Consider the following 18127-nt stretch of genomic DNA (forward strand, 5'->3'; position numbering starts at 1 on the left):
GTTAGTAACTAATTCTTGTTTGCTAGGGTGAGGCCACGAGCCTTAGTAAGAATATGGGGTTTCTTTTCAATTTACTTATGATATTATGCATGCATGTTTTGAATTATTAATCACCGTTTTAAACTATCTAAGTGTCTTAGTGATTTGCAACCTTTAGGATATTTTGAAAAGTAATTTGATGCAATTTTGGTCGGAAGGTTCCTTGAAATTGACGGTGGCTTCTTGTGGTTAATAATTATAATTTCACTTAGGATGAACACCACGTCTTAAGGGTTACATGGTTTTTCATAAAGCATAATGAATCTTTCATGTTCATATTTGATCCGAACGTCCGAACGGGTAGCATGTTAGATATACGTTCTATGTTGGAGGTTCCAAGTAATATATATATTAGGAAAACCTAACCTTCAAACATATTCATGGGTAATTCATAAGTAATTGAAAGAACTACATATGATTGTTAAGATGACGGCAGAACCCTAGGATTTTACAATTTTAATTTTCAAAAACTGTTTTCTTTTAGTTTATTTTATCTTGGCACTTTATTTAATTATTTTCTATTAAATTCGTTTTTATTATTTTAAATCATAAAATCAACTTTTTCTCAAAACTTTGTTTTAAATAATTAATTAAGATTTGATTTAACATAAATTATTCATTCAATCCTTGTGAAGAACAACCTTGCTAGAGTCATCTACACTACAATTACCTTGTACTCTTGCAAATATTTTAAGTGTTTTTATCCCTACTTTTGCAGGTGGTACAATTACCTTGTACTCTTGCAATTACCTTTTACCACCTGCAAAAGTAAGGATGAAAACAATTTAAATACTTGCAAGAGTACAAGGTAATTGTAGTATAGTCGGCTCTAGCAAGGTCGTTCTCTTCAGGGATTGAATGAATAATTTGTATCAAATCAAATCTTAATTAATTACTTAAAACAAAGTTTTGTAAAAAGGTGATTTTGTGATTTCAAATAATAAAAACGAATTTAATAGAAAATAATTAAATAAAGCGACAAAATAAAATAAACTAAAAGAAACAATTTTGAAAATGAAATTGTAAAAACCTAGGGTTTCGCTATCACATCCCGGCCCGGGCCCCTACCACATCCCGAGCTCGACTCCACCGTAGTACGATATTGTCCACTTTGGGCCCCTGTTGGAAATATGCCCTGAAAGTCAATCTTTGGAAGAAACCTTTCAGGACAATGTAATGATGTATATATGACTCTTATACATCGGAAGGCAAAGATACTAATTAGGACTATCTCAATGAACGAAATATGTCCTAAATGATGAATCCATGGACAATGGATTGATGGAAGAAGTAATCTAATGATGATTAGACTACAGAGACCTTCTTCTCATAACCATTATGTCCAAAAAGGTTCCTGGTCATAGGATTGTCGGAGGGATACTGACAATGCATAGACCGGTACATACTATGTCTGCTTCAAATGGAAGGATGGAAAGTCTCATCCCATTCGTGTAGTGACACTAAGACAAGTATGTAGGTGCTCATTAAGGGAATGAGTTCACTGAACACAATCGAACGAGAGTACTTGCATGGAGGTCTACTCACATGTCAAGCAAGTAACTCTGAAGGTTGGAATAATGTAAGTAATCCTTTGACCTAAGACATCATAGATGTCTAATGGTTAGGTCCTTGATCTTTGATCATGTCAAACGACATTCCATTGGAGTGTCCACGGCATTGTTGGGGTTAAGGTATCTAAACATGTAGGCATGTGAATGATCAACAAGGAATCTCTGATCCTCATTATGAGAGGAAGAATACTCTGAGATATGATTCGGGAATCTTCGGCCGAAGTCTCGAGCGTAATGAAGGAAAACGTTCCTATGCGACTCAATTGAATCATATAAGAAAGCATAATCACATTAGGGGTTTGACATAGTATATCCATACCCTAGTGATGTGATTGAGAGTATTGTTTTAGAGAAGGATCGAATTACATTGTAATTCCAACTGAATAGGTTCTCCGAATAAACTTCTACATTAGCTTGGGTAGCCATGATATATGTTTAGATGTCACTCATGGCTTGTGAGTTCTTCTAGATGATTAAATGTAGTCATCAAAGAAGAAGGTGAATTAAAAGTAAGTTTTAATTCACTAAGTGGATGGATTAAATATAATCAATTGGATTGGTGCCAATCACCTCACTGCCTTGCTAATTAGAACCTAAAAGATTGTTCACCAATACACTCTTGTAGTGAGTAACTAATGGATTTGGAAATAATTAATTGGATTAATTAAGTGTTGTGATTAATTTAGAAAGTCTAAAGAAATCATAAAAGCGATAAAAGATCGTTTTGGGCTTAAAGAAATGTTCGGGTTTAATTGGGCCCATTGGGCCTAAACCCATTGGGCCTAAACCCATTGGGCTTTTATTCAAGCATTGGATGACTTGAAATAATAAAAGCCCAAGGCCCAAACAACACTAAGAAGGCCGGCCAAAGAGAGGGAGAGAGAAGGTCAATTGTTGACTTGTTTCTTTATGTTATAAAAGGAACTTTATAATGAAAGTTTAAATGGGGATTTTTTCTTGGTGTTCAAAACAACAAAAGAGAAAAGAAAATAACTCTCTCTAACACTCAAAGGGCCGGCCACCATAAGGGTATTTTAGCTAATCATTTTATCACCCCTTTGGTTTTTCCTTCATCCTTCTCACTACACTAGTGGGTGAGGATCTTTAGAGGTTTTCAATTTTGGAAACTTGAAGAGGACCTAGGAGCACTCATTCTCAACAAAGTGGAGGAGGCAAGGAGGGAAGCTAGGCTCAAGGAGTTCAAGGAGCAAAGAGCTTGGAGGTGGTCAATCCTTGGTCTAAGATCTAGATCAAGAGGTATAAAACTACTCCTAAACTTTGTTCTTCAATAAATTGTTTTTGATGCATCATAAATAAACCTATGAATCTTGAAGGGGATTTTCATGACTAGAGCTTGTTGGAAATGTGCCCTAAAACCAATCATATGATGATACTTTATGGACATTTCACATGTTAAACTAATCTAGTTTAATATTAAGGGCAAACATTATTGTTTGAGCCGTCTCATATAAATGTTATATGCTTAAACGATAAGTCCAAGGAATATGTGATTGGAAGAATGCGATCTAAAGAAGTTAGATTCATGAGACCATTCTTTCGTTGACACATCCTAAACGTTCCTGATCATAGGATTGTCAATTGGGCATTGACAGTCCGTTAAGATCAGTACGTGCTATGTCTTCTCTCAGGGAGAGTGACTAGTCTCGAGTCATTGGTGTGTGTGACATCAAGACAAGTACGTAGGTGCTCAATAGAGAATGAGTTCACTGAACACGATCAACGAAGAGTTCTCATATTCATGTCACATGAGAACTCATGGTTGGGATAATGCAAATTAGTCTTTTGACCTGAGGCATCACAGTTGTCTTGTGGTTAGGTCCTTAATCTTTGATTATGTCAAAGTCACTCCATCATGAGGGTGTCCATGGCATCGTTGGGGTTAAGCCACTTAGCCATGGAGGCAAGTGAATGCGCAACAAGGGATCTCTAACCTTCAAACTGTTTGAGGGAGAATACTCTATGATATGATTTTGAATCTTTGGCCAAAGTATGAATGAGATTTAGGAATGTGTTCCAAATCACATTCAAGGTAATCATATAAGCACAAGACTCACATTGGATAGTAGACATGAATAAACTATCAAACCAAACAATGTGGTCAAGAGTATTGTATTAGAGAAAGACCGTATTGCATTTGTAATCCTAAAACTGAATAGGTTCTCCACCTCTTCTGATTAGCTTGGGTAACCATGACATGCTGCTAGGCGTCAACCATGGTTTGTGGAAGCCCTAAAAGTGTATTATCACTAACGGGAGAATTGAAAGTAAGTTTCAATTCACAATCGATTAGAAAGAGTTTTAATCGCCCACTGCCTCGCTAAAAGGAACCTAATGGATCGTTCACCGAGTAAGGTAGAGTTTGAAGAAACAACGGAGATGAGTAAGAATAATTAAATGGTTTAATTATTTATCTAAGGCTAGGATTAATTAATATGTTAATTAATCAAACGAATAAGTTCGTTAAAGACCTCGGGTTAGTTTTGGGCCGCAAGGCCCAATGGGATTTGAATGTCAAGCCCATTAACTCAAGTTGTATGACAACTTGAATAAACAAAGGGCTTGAAAGCCCAATAAACCTATAGGCCGGCCATGTGTAAAAGGATAGGGCTTTTGGTCCATTAGGTCACTTATTTGAAGGGACTATATAAAGGACTTTATAGCCTAAAATTTACTAAGGGTTATTTTTGGGGGAAAGGATGAGAACACAAGCTCTCCTTTCTCTCTAAAATTTCGGCCAACCTTGGAGGGATCATCTAGCAATCAAACTCCTCCAAGGTCACTCATTTCTTCTTCATTATGCCTTGGTGATGAATAATTAGAGGTTCTCAATTTTGGGAACTTGGAGAAACCTTTTCATCCATCCAAATCCATGGATCTAAGATGCAAGGAATGAAGGCCCTCTCTTTGGGTGATTAGCCTTTGCTTATGCAAAGAGGAATCTACAAAGGTATTGATTTCTCAACTCACTTTGTTTTGAGTTGAGTCTTGGTTCACCTATCTACTAGGCTTTGAATTTCATGGGTAAATGTTTTGTTTTTAAGTGCATACAAGCATGATTCCGCCTTTAATTGTTAATTGCATGCTATTGATGTTGCTTAAATGAACATGTTTTTCACAATCTTACTTCAAGTGGTATCAAGAGCCTAAGTCTAGTAGTTGGTGAATCCTTTTGGGTTTTGTAGTTCATAGTTTGTGATTTGAATGTTGTAATTGTTACAAGCTTTATTCTTGCTTCTTTGAATGTAAATTTTGTTAGAAAATTTGCCATCTCAAATGTTGTAGATGTAGTTCATATGAGCATGAATTTTGGAGCTAAAATTTGGTGCCATGTTTTTGGGGAAATTCGGCCAAATCCAAAGGGTGGATTTTTGGGTTCTTGTTTGACTTGTTAAAAGTGTTTTAAAGTGACTTTTGGAACCCCTATGTACCCTAGTATGGTTGTATGTTATTTCCCTTAAGTTTGAGTGGTTTTGGTATGGTTTTGGGTGAAGAATGTTCATGGAGCTCTTATGGGTTTTCATGGATGTTCTTCATTGTTCTTGATATGTTCTTGCCAAGAACAAAAGGTTTGGTGTTTTGATTCAAAGTTTTGATTTATTTCATAAAGTTTTTGTTTTGAAATATTTCTTATGTTTAAATATATTAGATATTTATTTTAAAAAATTAAAGAAATTTTAGTGGGTTGGTGTGTAATGATTTATTCCATTTCACACACCCCACTTACAAAACTTTGAAATTTTTTTATACTTTGTTTCAAATGGCCGGCCACCCTACTCAATTAGGGTCCTTGTGGGGCTTTTATGCAATTACATAAAGTTTTGATACTTTTGTGTATTTGTATTTTGACCCAAAAGTTTACGTTTTTACGTAAAGGTCCAAAATCACTAAAAGGACAAATTGTTTTGCTCCTTTAATGAAGTTTTATTTTTTGTGGAAATTTTTGGGTTCTAGTTGTAATTACATGAAGTAGTGGACTTTTGTGTTTTTACAAAGTGACCCCAAAAGTTTAAGTTTTTGCAAAATAGCCCAAAAGTTGAGGTTAATTGCACTATGGCCCAAACAAGTTGAGGTCATAGCATTTTGGCCCAAATTAGGTAGAGAACAAAATTGTTTTGTCTCTTTAAATGAGAATTGGATTTTCATTTCATTTAGCTCCATTTAAATCAATTCTATGGATACAAAAACCAAATGAAAATGTTGCATTCAAGTTTAATTAGTTAAAGCGTTAATTAATTAAAGAAAGGGTGATTATGAACCTTAGCCTACGATAATTGAGCTATGTGAAAGGCCGTTTCAAATTTGTTTGAACCATGGGAATGTGTAGATTAAATTTTGGTTGTAATTTGATATGATCAATTGTTATAAAAGAGCATAAGCTCTTCTTTACTTTAAAAGTAATTTGATTTGATCAATTGTTGTAAAAGAGCATAAGCTCTTATTTACTTTGAAGTACTCCTTTCTTGTTTTATTCGATATGCATGAAATTGGAGTAGTTGGGTCCAACGCCCAATAAGACAACACGCCTTAATGTGATTAAACGCGTAACTAAAATCAATCTCCATCCCTAGACCGAGATTCAACACTAGGCTCGTGTTTGAATCGAATCAAAGGTTCATAGTCATCCTAAGGCCCTAAGGCAACTATATAGTCCATCAATGAATGCAAATCTTATGTTAGTAGTACCATATAGTCTTGCTTTAAAAACCGTTTTAAAAGCATAGTGGGAGTATTATATACTACTAAATCAATCATATGGACCAATAGTTGTAATAGGACCAAAATGTTTTAATTGGATTAAAATGTATGTTTATATGTGATGAGACCTAAAAACCCTCAACCAAATCAATATTAAGTTGATAAGCGAGATATGCTTTGAATATCTCTTCGTGGCCTTCCACCGTGGTAGGCTCCAATCGTTTGTGACTTGTACACCGGCTTCACCCTATCATGGGCGAGTACAAAGTGCATGCTTACATTCAGGAGGAGTCTATACGCATATGATGAGGTGAGTGTAGGCAACGAGGATGGCCAACATCATATCATTGTGAGGCTATTCTTGAACCCCTACACGAACTAAGCATGGTGGGTGTAAACACGAGAAATTCCTGAAACAAGAGACAAGAATACGTGTACAAAATATATTTTTTTGTATTAATGATTTTGGGGTTACAATCTCTTTGTAATTTGATCCTCTGATTCTATCTTCGTAGGATGTGAGTTTGTGGATGAGTTGTTGATCCAAAGGGCCGTTGGGGCTTGATCTAAGGATGCACAGTTGATGAATGGATCTTCAAGGGGCGTTGGGCTTGATCTTGAAGGCTGATGGATGAACAGATCTTCAAGGGCTTTTGGGCTTAATCTTGAAGGATGAACGGATGTGTGGATTTGTTGAGGTTGTTGATCCAAAGGGGCCGTTGGGGCTCGATCTTAGGATGAACGGATCTTCAAGGGCTTCTGGGCTTAATCTTGAAGGATGAACGGATGTGTGGATTTGTTGAGGTTGTTGATCCAAAGGGGCCGTTGGGGCTTGATCTTAGGATGAACGGATGATGAGCGATGAACACTTTCCTCAAGGGCCGTCGGGGCTTGATCTTGAGTTGGTGGAAGTTCTTCAAGGGCCGTTGGGGCTTGATCTTGAAGGTTGATGGATGATGAACGATGAACGAAAAGTGCTTTCTTGATTCTTCGGGATTTGCTTGAGAGCTTTAGAGTTTCAAGGCTTCTTTCTTTCTTCCTCCCCCAAAATGAATGCATTGGCCTCCTATTTATAGAATTTCAAAACTTGATTTTTGGATTTAAATAATCAGATGAAATAAATCATTTCTGCCAGGTATTGACACGTGTCATATTTGATGACTTTTCCAATTTATTTCGATTTTTCGTTGAATCACACGCTACATGTAAAATTTATGTGACACGTGAACATTGAAATTTTAATTATTGGTCAACATTCATTTCACCGAAATTTTGATGTCTACAAATGCCCCCACTTCAAGGCGCGTCGTAGACATGTGCTTGTCACGTGTAGAAGATGCGTTTTGAAGTCCCTTAATGTAGATGTCAACCCAAGGGCCGTCGAGGCTTGATCTTGAATTGGGCTGGAAATTTCTTCAAGGGCCATCGAGGCTTGATCTTGAGCTTGACTGGAAGATTTTCTGGTTTCCTCCAATCGTTGATTTTCCACAGGCTTAATCTTGAACTGGGCTGGAGGATTCTTTTGGTCTCCTCCGAAGGTCTGAACTTACTCCTTTTATCTGGAGTTGAATTTGATTCAAGGGTGGTGAACACTTGATTTTGAATCGGACTTGTGATTTCTTCAAGGACCATCGAGGCTTGATCTTGAACTGGGCTGGAGGATTCTTTTGGTCTCCCCCTACCGTTGATTTTCCTTTGTGCTACTCTTGAATTGGGTAGCAGGATTTAGACACATGGCAGGCAAGCAGGAGGTGGAAGTGATGGCCTGTTTCTTTGTTCAATCTTTCCCCAATTCATATTGAAGAGGGTAGATCGGAAGACTGACTCCAAGTGCCGTCTGATTGCTCTTTTCACTTTGCCATGCAAGTAATAACAAGGACAAAGGAAAGGACATGGAGAAAGCATGATATAAGATACCTTTGCTTTTGAGGAAGCAGCGAATGAATCAGCACATATATTTGTTGTGTTTGTCTCCACATGCTTTGATGTATCATTTTCACTTGTCTTACTTGCTCCCTTTACAGAAGTGGTATTTCCTTATGCGGGTTTAGCATCTTCTCGTGTAGTATTTGTCCTCTGATGCAGGAGTGGAATGCAACCTTTGCATTTAAATGGTGCTTCAAAACATTACTTCTCCGCGACGATGAGTACTCGAGAGCAATGCAAGGTAAGCAACCAGGCAAAGGTTCCAGGCAATCAGTTCCAGGTCGGAAGTTTGATTTCAGGTTCCGACTGATAACTCTATTTCCCCTTCTCCTGCAGGTAAGAGCAAGGGTAAAGGAAAAGACAGGGAAAAAGCATGATATGAGATACCTTTGCTTTCGCCCTTGATGATATGAGATACTTTTGCTTTTGAAGAAGCGGTGAATGAATCAGCACATGCTTCCATCTACCGTTTCCTCCTGGGTCATCTGTGCTCCAGGCATCTGGTATCATCTTTGGGGAAGAGAAAAAAAATTGAGTATTTTGAGATGTTTTGCTGGGAGTGTACTTTTGGAGGTGAGGAAGAGTTGGACACATTTTTTTTTTCCGCAGGTCTGCCTTGCCATAAAAGATGAAGGTCGACATATATAGGGATTTCCCAATAGCAAGTGGTGGTACTGTTCTTTTACCCTTGTCGACAAACGTTTTGATCCTGCAAATCCGGCTTTTTGAAATAGTGACGACTCTTCGATCTTTGAATACGCCTCTTTGATTTCTGAACGACGCCTCTTCGATTTCTGAACGAGTGCCTCTTTTGACAAAGCTGCACGCGTTTTCTGAAAAGCAGAGAAAGCGTCGCCGAACTTTGCGCTTGTCAGCTAAAGATGTGTAGCTGCGATGATGACCTCCACGTGATCTTTTGACAAAGTGGCACCCGTGCTCTGAAAAGCCGCGAAAGCGTCGCCAGCCTCCACGTGTTTTCAACTTTGTCGGAGATCTTTTGACAAAGTTGAACGCGTTTTCTGAAAAGCAGAGAAAGCGTCGCCTAACTTACGCCGGAAAATCCAGCTTTTGAGATTTGCAGAGCGATGTCTCTTCATTTTTTTTGAATAAGCGGCCCTTCGATTTTCTGAACCAACGCCTCTTTGATTTCTGAGCAAGCGCCTCTTCGTTTTTATAGAGGTATTGATCACCTCTAACATGCACACTTCGAAGGTTGCTCATTCTTGAAAATCATCTCCGGCCTTTTGAGTTTTAACTCCATCCACCCATCTCTTTTAACACCTTTGAAAAATGGCTAACCCATCGAACCTTAGCTTAGAATTGAGTCTCAGCAGTGATCCGGTTGCGCCGCTTCAAGGTAATGTATGGTGTCCTTCTTTCTTATCTTCTAACGGTCCTCTTACAGGTGAAGACTCCGTGATGCAGGACGCCACAACAGCTACAATAGTAGCTAGGAACCTCCTTACTCCAAAAGATAGTAGGCTGCTGTCAGGACGGTCCGATGAGTTGGCCGTTCAAGAGTCCCTCGCTCTTAGTGTTCAGTGTGCGGGCTCTGTGTCCAACATGGGCCAACGCCTGCTTGCTCGGTCCCGTCAAGTGGAATCATTGATGGCAGAGGTGGAAGATCTTAAGCAGGAGATTAAACAGCTTAAGTACGAGAATAGAAGTTTGCATGTGCTTGCAAATAACTATTCGTCGGGCATGAAGAGGAAGCTTGATGAGATGCAAGAATCTCAAGGTCGCATTCAAAGTGACCGTCAAAGGCTTGCGTCTTTCTTCCAGAGGCACATTTTTCCGGTGTCATCAAGCGTTCCACCAAGTATTGGGGCCTCGAATGATCTATCTTCGGTGCTTCCCGCTCCTGGAGTTTGGCCGAGTAGTGGGGCTTGATACATTTTTTTTTTTTTTTTTTTTTTTTTTTTTTTTTTTTTGCACTTGTAATTGTTCGAAAATCAATGAACATACTTCGTTTTATTTAGTGTATTGTGCTAAATACAGAGAAAACATGTATATCACCAAGATTTTTTTTTTTTTTTTTTTTTTTTTTTTTTTTTTCAATGGTGCTGACCCACCAAAGTTTTTTTTTTTTTTTTTTTTTTTTTTTTTTTTTTTTTTCTTTATAAGGCCATCTGCAAGGCTGAGTTCGTGGGTGAAAACCCAGGCTGAGTTCGTGGGTGAAAACCCAGGCCGAGTCCGAGAGAAGACGGAGGAGATCTTTGGGTGTGAGTTGACAAACTTTGATTTTGTCAATCACATTCAAAGGCAGCAGCAGAGGCAAGCAGACGGACGAGATCTTTGGGTGTGAGTTGACAAACTTTGATTTTGTCAATCACATTCAAAGGCAGCAGCCATGGCGGAAGTGCAGAAGCAGCCAGAGGCAGAGCGTAAGACGTCGAGTTTGAAGACCGGCTAGTCGTTTGACGGCGGTCAATGAAGCTCTTCGTTGATTTTGATCATGGTGGCCAGGGTGACGAGCTCGAGGTTTGTTGGCAGCGTGAGGAGGTCAATGATCGAAAAGAGAAGGCCACGCTGCTCATCCTTAGAGAGAGACAAACTGCCCATACTGCAACATGAAGATCTTACTGGGCTAGATGGGCAGAATGGAGAGCATGGACGAAGAGCTCAACGAAGACGGAGACGGTTCGGGGCTTGGTGGATTTGTCGCTGCGTTTTGGTGAGATCTCCGTTGTGTTTTTTTTTTTTTTTTTTTTTTTTTGTAGTGCTGCAAATGTCTCCATTGGTGGAGATGAAGAAGACGAGCATGGACAGAGAGCTCCCTGGATCCGCAGTTGTAGACGCACCTCATTCGATTTTCCCAGTCTATATAACAGCAACAGACGCCGACGACGGGACGAAGAGGTCTTGCAGGGGAGCTGTGGAGAAGGTTGGTGAATCACAGCAATCTGCGGCAAGTCCAGTTGCTGGAGCTGGGTTTGCAGCTTTTCTGGCGTGGAGATGGTGACTGGTGGTGGAGATGGTGACTGGTGGTGGGCGTGGAACGATTTTCTTCTTTTTCCCTGCCGTACGTCCAAGTATACCGAATTCAACAGCAGCCTTATACTGGATTGGGATTTCCATGAGGGCAGCCAGAGCAAATGCAGTTTCTTTCTCGGATGAAGTTGTGTGTTTAGACATAATTTCGGTGAAGTTAACGAACTGAAAATTATCAAATTCGCGTGAAGGGAGCTTGTCATTGAACTTCCTCATGTCTTCCCAAGGACCACCCCCGACTCCAACAAGAACACTCGAGAGCGGATAGAAACTTGCATCTGCAATTGATCCGATCGTCTTCTGCTCCTGTGGACTCAATTCATTGTCGCTAGTATCGATACTTCTGGTGACCTGGCCATCTGCAATGATAACTAAAACATGGTATTGCCCTCCACTTTTCTCCACAATATCCATTGCAGCTTCAACTACAGGTCCATAAGATGTTAGCCCCGAAAGTCGCAAATTTGGAAGTATTCTTTTGTAGCAGGCCAAGACTTTTTCGAAACCATGGCAAGGCGAATGATCATTGTGAAAGCTAAACACCTCTTGATCATGAGTGGTAGCATCACCAAAGTCGAAACAAGGAATGAGGTTGTCTTCATCAAATGGAGCTAAAGTTTTTTCAATTATGGAGATAGCTTTCTCATATGGATTAGGTTCATCGCCAATGGCGTGCAGGCTCCGGTTTCTGAATGAAACTTTGCCCGTCCATTCGTTGCTCTTGGTGAAGTCAATTCTGACGATGAGATTAGATGACTCTAAACCTTCTTTTCTCAAGGCATCTGTAACCTGTTGAAGGGTCTGGCGCGATCGGCAAGCTGCCCGAAGATAATTCATCACATATCGAGTGATTGGATGCAATCCGCCGCCAGGAACTGGAGTTTTTGCAGGGTCAAGACTGATCAGATTCTCCAACTCCATGAAAATGCCTCTGATCGCTTCGCCTAACCTTTTCCAAATCGTAATCGCTTCGTTCTGGAGAAACAAGCAGTACTGATCGGAGAACACTGACTCGAATTCGGGCATCAAATCCCGCAAAGTCTCGAACACATCGAGAATCTTGAGCAATCGCTCCGGCGATCGGCTTCCAATCGCCACTGCGTCGGCGAAATTCAGTATCTGAATAGTCGAGCCTCGGCAAACCTCCATGAACGAGAGGTCCGCGGCGGAGGAGAAGAGAGTAAAGCAGAAGGAGAGGTGCAGAAACGGAAGCCTCTGGTACGATTTGCCTTCCATTCTCACTCGTCTGACAGTCCGAGGGAGAGAGAGAAGAGAGAGAGGCTGATCCAATCTTGAAGAAGAGCCGCCACAAAGATCTGAGAAAAAAAAGAGAGATTGAGAGCTGTGCCTGGGCCCGGATTTGGGTATATGGGACTTTGTCTTCAACTCAACAATCCAGCCCACCATTTTGGGCTTGTCGACATTTGCTTTCTTTTTTTTTTTTTTTTTTTTTTTTTTTTTTTTTTTAGTAGAGAATATATATATATATATATATTTTTCCTAATACATAGTAACATATGTATTTTTTTTTCTTTTTTTTTTTTTTTTTTTTTTTTGAAACCAACAACATGTAATTTTTGTACAAAGAACGCAATAATATTGACTTTCATTAATCACTTTTACTACAACCTCATTTTGATGTGACTGAACTCAAAATTAAACGTTCGAGCTACCTACGTACCCTTCCAACGAAGAGATCAAGTCGAAACATAGTTCAAACGTTTTTTTTTTTTTTTTTTTTTTTTTTTTTTTTTGATAATAAAATTGACTTTCTTTAATGAAACATTTATTTATTTCTTTAACGAAGAGATCAAGTCATAACGTAGTTCAAATGAGTGATGGTTTTAATGATGATTTTGCCGTACACAGTTTATGCTCTTGCGGGCCAGGAGCGTGGTGTGTTTGCTTTAGGGGTAGTAGCGCTTCAAAAATCTGCCGTTGATGGGGCCGATCCTTAACCCGTCTTCTGCCATGATTAAGTAGGCGCCATTGGTGTAGATTTCTTGTATCACGTAGGGTCCATCCCACTTTGATGTGAACTTGCTTTTTGTCTTATGAGTTGTAATGATAGGCCTACGCAACGCCAGCACGAGATCTCCGGCTTGGAAAGACCTTGGGCGGATTTTCTTGTTGAATGCCTTGGATAACCGTGCTTGGTAGCATTCCAAGTGTTGTTGAGCTTCGAGCCTTCTCTCATCCAGCGCTTCCAACTCCTGAAGGCGCAACTTTGCATTTTCTTCATCAGTCAAGCCTTCTTGTATAGCCATCCTTAGTGAGGGGATTTGACTTTCGAGCGGTAGAACAGCTTCTACGCCATATACAAGAGAATAAGGTGTAGCTCGGGTAGGAGTCCTATGTGTAGTCCTATATGCCCAAAGTGCTTCACTTATTCTTTCATGCCAATCTCTCTTTGTTCGGCCGATTACCTTTTTCAGGAGGTTGCACAACGTCTTGTTGAATGCCTCTGCCAGGCCGTTGGCCGGAGCATGATACATGGAAGACTTGTGCTGCTTGAACTTGTATTTGTCGCAAAGCTCGTCCACGAGTCGGTTGGAGAACTGCTTTCCGTTGTCAGTGATAATGTAGCGAGGCACCCCATATCGGTGGATGATATGCTCCTTGATGAAACGAACAACAGTTTCCTTTTTTACTTCCCTTAAAGGTATGGCTTCAGCCCACTTGGAGAAGTAATCTGTTGCAGCTAGGATGTAAGCTTCCCCTGCAGATGACTTTGGCGTAATTGGTCCTACAACGTCCAATCCCCATGCGTCGAACGGCCATGAAGCAACTGTAGGGTGTAATGGTTCAGGCGGTTGATGTATGAAGTTGGCGTGGAACTGGCAGGCTTGGCACCTTTTGGCGTGTTCCAGGCAGTCCTTCACCATACTTGGCCAGTAGTAACCCATTCTTTTAAGCCGGAAATGTAGCTTTGGCCCAGACTGATGTGCCCCACACACACCTGAATGTGCTTCTTCCATGGCTTGATTAACTTCTTCCTCACCTAGGCATCTCAGGAGTACTCCTTCAAAAGAGCGTCGGTAGAGTGTTCCTTTGTAGTAAAGAAAGCGAGGTGCTCGTCGACGTATTTCGGAACGGTGTCTAAGATCATCTGGAAGCTTTCCGTGCTCTAAGTAATCGATCAGCGGCTGTCTCCACTCTTCAGCATCGACTGGAAGTACTGAGATGACATTTGTATCATCTAGTGACATTTCATTAACGAGCGGAATCACCCACCTTTGGCAAACTGGCACGTCTGCAACTTCATCTTTTCCTAGTGTCATACTCGAGGCTAGATTGGCGAGAGCGTCTGCCATTTGATTTTCCTTTCTTGGCACATGTTCCAGTGTCACAGCTTCGAACTTTCGTAGCAGTTAGGTCGCTAGCCGGAAGTATGGGACGAGATCATCTTTCCTCACCTCATATTCAGTTAAGAGTTGATTGATTATGAGCTTGGAATCGCCATACACCTCAAGAGCTGTGATTTCCATGTTGATCGCCATTTGGAGCCCGATTATCAATGCTTGGTACTCAGCAACATTGTTGGAGCATAGCTCATTCAGTTGGAAGGAGTAAGGTAGTATTTGCCTTTGTGGCGTCATGAATACTACTCCTGCCCCCGCTCCGTCTGCTCGTGCGGATCCATCGAAGAACATCGTCCATGTCGGAAAAATATTGATGTAGAACACCTCTTCATCAGGCAAGTCGTCTGAGATTTTCCAATCAGCCGGGATTGGATGATCAGCAAGGAAGTCTGCTAGCGCTTGTCCCTTAACAGCTTTAGCTGAGACGTAGATGATCTCATATTGATTAAGAAGCAAAGCCCATTTAGCGAGTCGCCCCGTCAAGACTGGCTTAGACATAACGTATTTAACAGGGTCGGCTTTAGCAACCAAGTGGATGGTGTAAGCATGCATGTAATGTCTGAGTTTCTGAATGGCAAACACCAAAGCGAGGCACATCTTTTCTATTGGGGAATAGTTCAACTCAGCGCCGGTGAGAGTCTGACTGAGGTAGTAAAGTGCTCCTTCTTTTTGGGATTCATTCTCTTGCGCCAAGAGTGCTCCGATTGAATTTTCCTGAGCAGCAATATACAATATGAGTGGTTTCCCGGGCACAGGTGCCCCCAGGACAGGTGGACTTGACAAATATTTCTTTATGCTTTCAAAAGCATTATGGCACGCTTTGTCCCATACGAATGGGACATCTTTCTTCATAAGGCGACTGAACGGTTGACAACGCCCTGCGAGGTTGGAAATGAAGCGTCTAATGAAGGCTAGCCGTCCTTGTAGACTTTTCAGCTCGTGCAGGTTTCTTGGCTCGGGCATGCTTTGAATGGCCTTGATCTTTGATTGGTCTACCTCAATACCACGGTGCTTGACGATGAAGCCAAGGAATTTTCCAGAGGTGACGCCAAACGCACACTTTAACGGGTTCATCTTGAGGTTGTATTTTCGCAGCCTTCCGAACACTATTTGCAGATCCTTCAAGTGGTCTGATCTTTTCTTCGTCTTAACCACCACATCATCTACGTAACATTCTACGTTCTTGTGTAGCATGTCATTGAAGATTTTCTGCATTGCGCGTTGATACGTAGCTCCAGCGTTCTTTAGGCCAAAGGGCATCACCTTGTAGCAATAGATACCTTTTGGAGTACGAAAGGCTGTTAGCTCCTCGTCTTCGAGGGCCATGCGAATTTGATTGTACCCAGAAGAACCATCCATGAATGATAATGCCTCATGGCCAGTGGTTGCATCCACCATGATTTCAATGATTGGCAAGGGGAAGTCGTCCTTTGGGCAAGCATCGTTGAGGTCCCGGAAGTCTACGCAAACACGTATTTGTCCTGATTTCTTAAGGACAATGACGATGTTGGAGATCCACTTGGGGTATTGCACTTCTCGAATAAAGCCTGCTTCGATAAGCTTGTCGATCTCGACCTCAATTTGTGGGATAAGCTCAGATCGATAGCGTCTTTGAGTTTGCTTTATCGGTCGTGTTCCAGGTCTGACCGCAAGATGATGAACAGCGATGATAGGGTCCAGGCCGGGCATTTCTTTGTAGGTCCAGGCAAAGACGTCTTTGTATTCTAACAACAGCTGATAATACTTCTCTATCTCATCTGTACTTAATAATGCACTTATGAAGATAGGCTTTGGTTCCTTGCTTGTACCTAAGTTGAGTTCCTTGAGATCATCCACTGTGGCTTGCCCCCCATCTTCGAGTTGTGGTGGTGCAGCAGTGACATCTTCCTCGGGGATTTCGTCTTCTTTACCTTCTTGAACCGTGATGTGGAAAACATCTTGGATCTCCTCTTCAGTGCTGTCTTCTTGAGCTTGTTGGCATAAGGATTGTCTGGTGTGGATGATAGTACGCCTTCTCACTTTCAGTGGTCCCTTTGTGTCGACCTCCAAGATTGCTTGGCGCTTCATCCTTGAAGGAATCAAGCTTCGAACGTCATCTTTTTCTCCTAACCCATCGAGCTTTTCTTCCTTTGGTGTTGTCTTCCTCTTTCCAAAAGGCTTCTCATTATCTTCAAATTTTTCTGAAGCTGATCGTCGCAGAGGAGAGATAACTGTGCTGCTTTGTTTCTTAAGCTTTAACAACCGTTCAAAAACAGAGTTTTGGGATGTTGGCGCGTTAAGCCTCTTGAAGACAGAGGTTTGGTTTTCACCACCAATGCGATTAAACACTGACGTTCTGGAGCTTGAATGGCTCATCCTATCGAAGACCGACGTCCGAGGGGAGGGTTTAGGCTCTTCTTGGTCTTGTTCAATGCTCACGCTGATGTGTTGAGCGCTAGTGTTTTTCGCTTTGTTTGAAATCATCACAGGTGCATTTGGCGTGAAACCAAGTCCGGCTTTGTTGTTGTCAACTCCGTAACCATGCTCCTTCAACTTCTTTTGAGTTTTGGTAAGGTTACGTTCTTCGTTATTGACGGTGTTTGAAACCTTCTTTCCAGCCACCGCAAAAGAAGCGAAGTCGTACCCGGCCTTTGACATGAGTTTGTAGGCGTTAGGGTCGAAACCTTCCTCGGTCCTTTTGGTTGGAAGAAAGCTTGATTCCACCTTCTTTGGTAGAGCTTTTATGAAGCCTTGTGGTAGTCTTGCGACCTTAGCACCCCATAGCTGTGTCAAAGGCAAAACTGCATTTGTCTTGAGTAACTTCACATTATCCGTGTGCCACTGTGTGTCGGCTTTTCTTGTTTCAGTTTCGAATGGAGATTGACCATTCGGTCCTTCTGACGGCGTCCTACTCCCTTTGGTTGTTGCAGGTTTAGCAAACTCGTCATCGTCTTTGCTTGAAGATGGCACAGTCTGCTCTTTTTGCTTTTTAGGCATGACTTGCCACTCCTGCTTTGTAGGTGCTGCTTTGCCCGTGGATTTGATATCTTCCAGAAGGGCTTCGGGTACCACGTCTTCATCCATGTAGAACTTGGCGTCTGCAAAGTGTGATTCGGCTTCGGTGAATGGCTTGGTATCACCTTGGATCACCTTCACTCCTTCTCGGTAAAATTTTAGGCATTGGTGAAGGGTGGACGGCACTACCCCATTTGCGTGGATCCAAGGTCTTCCTAAGAGCAAGCTGTAAGAAGTTCTTGCATCAATCACGTGGAATATCGTGCTTGATTTGAGCTCACCAATGGTCATCTCTACTCGGATCATACCCATCGCCTTTTGTCCTCCTTGGTTAAAACCCTGGATCAGCAGACGGCTCAGGGATAGTTCATTCACCTTGATGCCGATTATGGTCATTGTTGATTTTGGCATGATGTTTATGGCCGACCCACCGTCCACAAGCATGCGGTTGACTTTGTATTCCCTTACGTACCCTGAGACGAAGAGAGGACGGTTGTGAGGCTTTGATCCCAGCAGTAGGTCTTCGTC

General features: G+C 41.3%; 1 protein-coding gene across 1 annotated transcript; it reads right to left on the minus strand.

The window, feature by feature from the left end:
- Window positions 1–10756: 10756 nt before the first annotated feature.
- LOC103962351 (E3 ubiquitin-protein ligase RGLG4-like) lies at window positions 10757–12662 on the minus strand. The gene has a single exon (XM_009375050.3). The coding sequence runs from the start codon at window positions 12648–12650 to the stop codon at window positions 11073–11075; it is 1578 nt and encodes a 525-aa protein (XP_009373325.3). The 5' UTR covers window positions 12651–12662; the 3' UTR covers window positions 10757–11072.
- Between the last annotated feature and the right edge of the window lie 5465 nt (window positions 12663–18127).

The sequence above is a fragment of a genome, unplaced genomic scaffold, assembly GCF_019419815.1.
Source record: "Pyrus x bretschneideri cultivar Hongxiangsu unplaced genomic scaffold, Pyrus_bretschneideri_v1 Contig64, whole genome shotgun sequence".
Classification (NCBI taxonomy): domain Eukaryota; kingdom Viridiplantae; phylum Streptophyta; class Magnoliopsida; order Rosales; family Rosaceae; genus Pyrus; species Pyrus x bretschneideri.

Bases quoted from the DNA above. Each gene is read 5' to 3' on its own strand.
- LOC103962351 (XM_009375050.3), bottom strand. From the start codon at position 12,650: ATGGTGGGCTGGATTGTTGAGTTGAAGACAAAGTCCCATATACCCAAA.